This window comes from Cyprinodon variegatus, unplaced genomic scaffold (assembly GCF_000732505.1).
Source record: "Cyprinodon variegatus isolate N-32 unplaced genomic scaffold, C_variegatus-1.0 Scaffold1764, whole genome shotgun sequence".
NCBI classification, from domain to species: Eukaryota; Metazoa; Chordata; class Actinopteri; order Cyprinodontiformes; family Cyprinodontidae; genus Cyprinodon; species Cyprinodon variegatus.
Genome location: NW_015152217.1, coordinates 70,497 through 75,374, shown reverse-complemented (window position 1 = coordinate 75,374; position 4,878 = coordinate 70,497). Strand labels below are relative to the sequence as shown.

Genomic DNA, 4,878 nt, shown 5'->3' with positions numbered 1-4,878 from the left:
CTATCTCATTATATTGAGTTACTATCTCATTATAATTAGAAACTATCTCATATTAAGTTTGCATCTCATTAAAATGAGATAGTAACTCATTATATTGAGTTACTATCTCAATATAATGAGAAACTTTTTTTTTTTTTTTTTTTTAAGAGTGGCGGAAACGGGCTTCCATAGTTTCCCGCCATAATTCTAAGTTGAAACATTTTCTGTTATGCTTCAAGAAATAATCAAATAACTTTCATAATCAACTATTTAATCAGAAACTATCAACCTTGTGAGCTTTTCACAAAAGCTTTTCAGACACTTTGAAATAAAATAAATGAATAAAATCATTCTGTGCTTGACTCCTGAAGTTGTGTTGAATTAAAGCCATAACCTCCAACAGTCACCTGAAGCTTGTTTTTCTTCACAGGAAGCTTCAGGTCAGATGTTTGGTTTGATCTCCGACACTCTAATGGAACTCTAATGAGAACCAGTCAATCTGTTTATTTGCTGCTTCAGTAGGAGATGAACTATATCTATAATCTTTAGATGGGTAATTTATAACGAGGTGATAAGAAAACATGTTAAATAAAATAAAATATTTCATAAAAACACCATAGATGTGCTCACGACCTAAAGGAAATAATTATTTCTGAATGGCACTCAGAGTTTAACCCCCAGTGATAAAGAACCTGTTCCACCTGAGAAAACATCATGGCTGACAGCTGCAACTTCCCAAAATCGATCAGTCCTTTCAAAATAAAAGCTTGTTTTGAAAATAAATCTGAATATTTTTTGAGTCTGAATTTCAGACTCCGGATATAGATACTGGAGTAACTTTTAAATAGTGTCCCGATCAGATTTAGAGGTACAGAAGCTTCTAGAAATGCGGCCTTATAAAACACTGCGTCTTTGGTCTCCTCAGGACTCTGTTTGCTTCACAATTGTAGAGACAGAATAGAAGACTCACTCGAATCGGACCTTGGCATCAGCCAGGAACTTCTTATCGAACAGCCAGCGGAAGAACACGTCCAGACTGTAAACACAGACAGGGAGGGTTCAGTGACGGCGGAGCTAGGCGGCTAGCTAACCAGGAGCGTCTGCGACAAATCCCACCTGCTGAGTCCGAGAGACGGCAGCAGCAGAACCATGAAGATCAGGAAGGTGTAACATTTGTGCATCGTCGTCCTGTTTTCTCCAGACCTGCAGGAACAGATGGAGGAGCCAGTCAGTTCAAACTCTATCCCCACTTCAGTTCAAACGTTGTGCTAAAAGAAGTCGCATGAACATGTGCACTGATCCTCGTTAACCTGTGTTAATGTTAGAGATGTGAGAAAGGTGAGAAGAAGCAGCAGTACCTGGTCCAGTGAGCTTCAAAGAAGGTGGAATAATAGACGATGGTAGGCAGCAGAGCGGAGAATGCCCAGAGCAGCAGGGTGGGGAAGAACTGAGTGACTATAGGGTTCTGCCCAGAACAGAAACAAAAAGGTCAGAACCAGAAGCTCAGCAGCACAAAGCCGAACTCAGAGGGACAGCGAGGCGGGATGATTCTCCTCACGTTCAGATACTCCACGGGCTTGGTGACGTTGAACTTATCCATGGTGGAGATGATGATGGCCGGCGTCGTGAGGAAGAAGAGCAAGAGGAAGAGGATGCAGTTGATGATGAAGCAGCGGATCCACCAGGAGATCCCGCCCAGTGAGAGGTGCTCCCTGCAGCGAGCAAGAACATGTCAGCTGGCTCCACAGCATTAACGGTATTGTTGAGGTGGGCGGAGCCTGTGCACATACCAGCGAACGTTCTGCGGGTCGGGAGCGTACGTCACGCTCCAGTTGTGAACATGGAGGACTTCGCTGAACTGAGAGGAACAAGGCTCCTGGTGACAACGACAGCCCTGAACCTGACAGGCGTTAAAGTCCTTCAGGATGCTACAAGGGGGCGGAGTCACAGAGAAAATAATTTAGAAGGATGACATCACAAACGAAAGGGGAGATAATGCGAGCGTGCAACGGGAGAAGATGTATAAGTCATGTGGGAGGGTCAAAAGAAAGAGGAGCCAAAGCGAAGAAAGTGGTGTGGGTGGAGTCAAACAATGGGAGGGGCCATCACAAAGAGGACAGAAAGAAACCATTGGAGGAGTCATAAATAATTTGGGTGGAGTCAGAGGGAGAATATGAGGGGTGGAGTTATAGACGGTTTGGGTTAGGGAATTTGAGTTGCAGGGAGAGAAAATTAAATAAATGATGAAATCCATATACGGTCATCCATGTGAAATGATCTGTAACGGTAATAAATGAGCACTCGGACAACTAGGGGTTTGCTTACATGGCGGTCATGGCCTCATTTTGGAAGGTGACGAAGGCCATGCCCAGGGGTTTGGTGTGGACCTTTTCTTTCTCCTTTCTGTACTCCTCTTTTAGCTTCGCCTCTCTCTTGGTGTAGTAGCTCACAGCCTCTTCCTGTGGCCAGAAAACCAAAGCTATAAACAGCAGGTCTGCAGATAAATGAGAGATTTTAGATGCAAAAACGTCACCTCCTCGCAGCCGGTGATGACGCAGCAGCAGAGGTGTCCACAGGGTTTGGGGTTGATCATGGTGGGGACGTGCTCTTTAGCCATCAGGTCGGTGAAGAACTTCTTACTGCGCTCCGTCTTCTTCCTACAATCCAAACAATAAAATGTTTACTTTGCTTTTAAAAGTCCTGAAAGGTCAGAGGAACCAGGGCTCACCTTTCGGCGCTCAGCGCCATCAGTTTGGCCACATTGTAACAAATACGAGCCTCCAGAACCACACAGTTCTCGTACGCCTGCCTAAGGAGCCACGTATTTGGGGAACAGGGTTAAAACTTCACTTGATGGACTTCATCTGAGATCTCATGAACAATAAAGGAACGTACTCAAAGTGCTGCTTAATCTGACTCTCCTCAGCATACTTAGAGATGCCGTTAATGAATAAAGTGCGTTTCACCTGTAAGACACAACAAACTGTTTATATCCAGTGAGGAAAAATAAACAACAGGTCAACCCTCATGGCTGGGATCCTTCACAGAAACCAGCTGGGTCAGATCGTGGAACAGAGCTGCTCTCCTACCAGATCATCCTCCTTGTAGTGCATCTTGGATGTGTGTCTTCTCATGCTGTAGACCGTGAGCAGCAGATACATGAAGGCAAATGTAGTGTGGAGCCACAACAGATTGGTTCTGGGGAAAAAAGGGTTTCATTCAATTTGGGTCAAATAAATATGTAGGAATAATAATAATAATAAAAAAAGAACATTGAATATAAATGTTCAAACAGGACCTTGGGTAAATAAGAAAAAAATTAAGTTATTGCTGATTTTTCTTTTAACAGAACACAAAAAAGCCCAAAAGACCTTGTTGATTATATATATATATATATATATATATATATATATATATATATATATATATATATATATTATATAATTTTGAATCAAAGGAATTGTGCTATAATTATTGTCCATATTCACTTCAAATTTCTATGGATGGTTTTTAAAGGAAATTTTAAAATATCAAGGATTTCTAAAACAAGAAAAGGCTACATGAATATAACTTTCAAACAATCTGATGGTTCGATAACTTAAATAATATTTAAAAACAAATGAATTTATGAAATTATGCTTATTTATTAAATAATTCAGAAGCAAAGAGGGCTTCGGAATAGAAAAGGTTGTTTCTTTTTTGATCAAAATGCATTTAAGTAATAACAGACCCTGTAAATAACTATCAAAAATATAAATTTTTATTATATATTTTAATATATATATAATATAAATGTTTGCTAATACTGGAAGGTCAGCGATAGCAGGCGAGCCTGAGTGCGCCTCCTACTGGATGGGAGGAGTTAAGACTTTAACACCTTTAAGTCCAGCTACCATCTTAAAAATAGCAGTAAAATTGTATTAAACGCCACATTTCAATCATGTTTTTGGTAAAACTTCTTAATAAAAACATTTCCAACAAATCCTGTGTGGCAATTCTTCGGCTAAAAAGGAATTTTTTTCATAACGTTCCCTCGGGACGGATCCTCCTCAACTCACCCAGACTTCAGGTTGGCGATTGTGGTGCGTCCAAAGCTGTAGGCGTTGTTCTCTGAAACAGACAGATTGTGTTTAAAGTCAACTAAATTCATCTTTGTGTTTCAAGAGTCCCATGTTTGATGATGTTACGAGAAATACTCAAACTAACTGCATTAATAACATCACACAGCATCTGTAAATAAAATACAGTTTTCCTGAAGGGAGAGTTTCTTGGAACCAGGTTTCTACATAAGGTTCCAGAATCTGATCTGTAGGGTCACAACAGGTCCTTGTCGAGCTAAAACCTTCTACCATCAGACCACATCTACAGCACCTACACCTCTGCAGCCACCAACTTTTACCTTCTTTGGAAGGAGGTCCAGGAGCCCCCTGACTTAGGAAAGCATCTGCACTGATAATTCTGACTAAAGGCAACCAGAAAACAAAATCCAAAAGCTCATGAAAGGAATCCTGCAGACCAGAGTCCAAGCAGCTTCTGAGGCTCAGCTGCAGCTCTTACCCAGCAGGTCGCCGGAGAAGTTGACGGGCAAGACGATGCCGACGGAGAGGACGCCGACGACGACCAGCAGCCCGATGATGTGGCGCTGGAACGACAGGTAGTGCACGGCGTCCTCGCCACACTTCTCACGGATCTCCTCATCCCTGAAGCAGGAGTTAGATCATCCATGAAGATGACCAACAGGTTAACAACAGAACAGGAACATCAGGGGACCTCATGTGCACACGAATATAGTTTACATACATTATAAACACCTCAATACACAGAGCTACGGAAGAGGATTAGGGCCACTGAAAAAAAAAAAAAAAAAAGTTAACAGATTTTTTTTTTATTTTATTTCAG

The 4,878-nt window shown here is 41.5% G+C and overlaps 1 protein-coding gene across 2 annotated transcripts in view; it reads right to left on the bottom strand.

Annotated features, from left to right (window-relative positions):
- LOC107104493 (CSC1-like protein 2) overlaps positions 1 to 4,878 on the bottom strand; it is a 35,256-nt gene that overhangs the window by 7,850 nt on the left and 22,528 nt on the right. For both annotated transcript variants that reach the window (XM_015404495.1, XM_015404496.1), the window contains exons 6-17: positions 4,537 to 4,679; positions 4,038 to 4,089; positions 3,069 to 3,177; positions 2,875 to 2,945; positions 2,708 to 2,788; positions 2,513 to 2,636; positions 2,305 to 2,438; positions 1,770 to 1,907; positions 1,538 to 1,691; positions 1,338 to 1,444; positions 1,096 to 1,182; positions 950 to 1,015 (exon numbers count right to left, since the gene is read on the bottom strand). In XM_015404495.1, the coding sequence (XP_015259981.1) occupies positions 950 to 1,015; positions 1,096 to 1,182; positions 1,338 to 1,444; positions 1,538 to 1,691; positions 1,770 to 1,907; positions 2,305 to 2,438; positions 2,513 to 2,636; positions 2,708 to 2,788; positions 2,875 to 2,945; positions 3,069 to 3,177; positions 4,038 to 4,089; positions 4,537 to 4,679 (1,266 nt within the window). The remainder of the gene's footprint in view (positions 1 to 949; positions 1,016 to 1,095; positions 1,183 to 1,337; positions 1,445 to 1,537; positions 1,692 to 1,769; positions 1,908 to 2,304; positions 2,439 to 2,512; positions 2,637 to 2,707; positions 2,789 to 2,874; positions 2,946 to 3,068; positions 3,178 to 4,037; positions 4,090 to 4,536; positions 4,680 to 4,878) is intronic.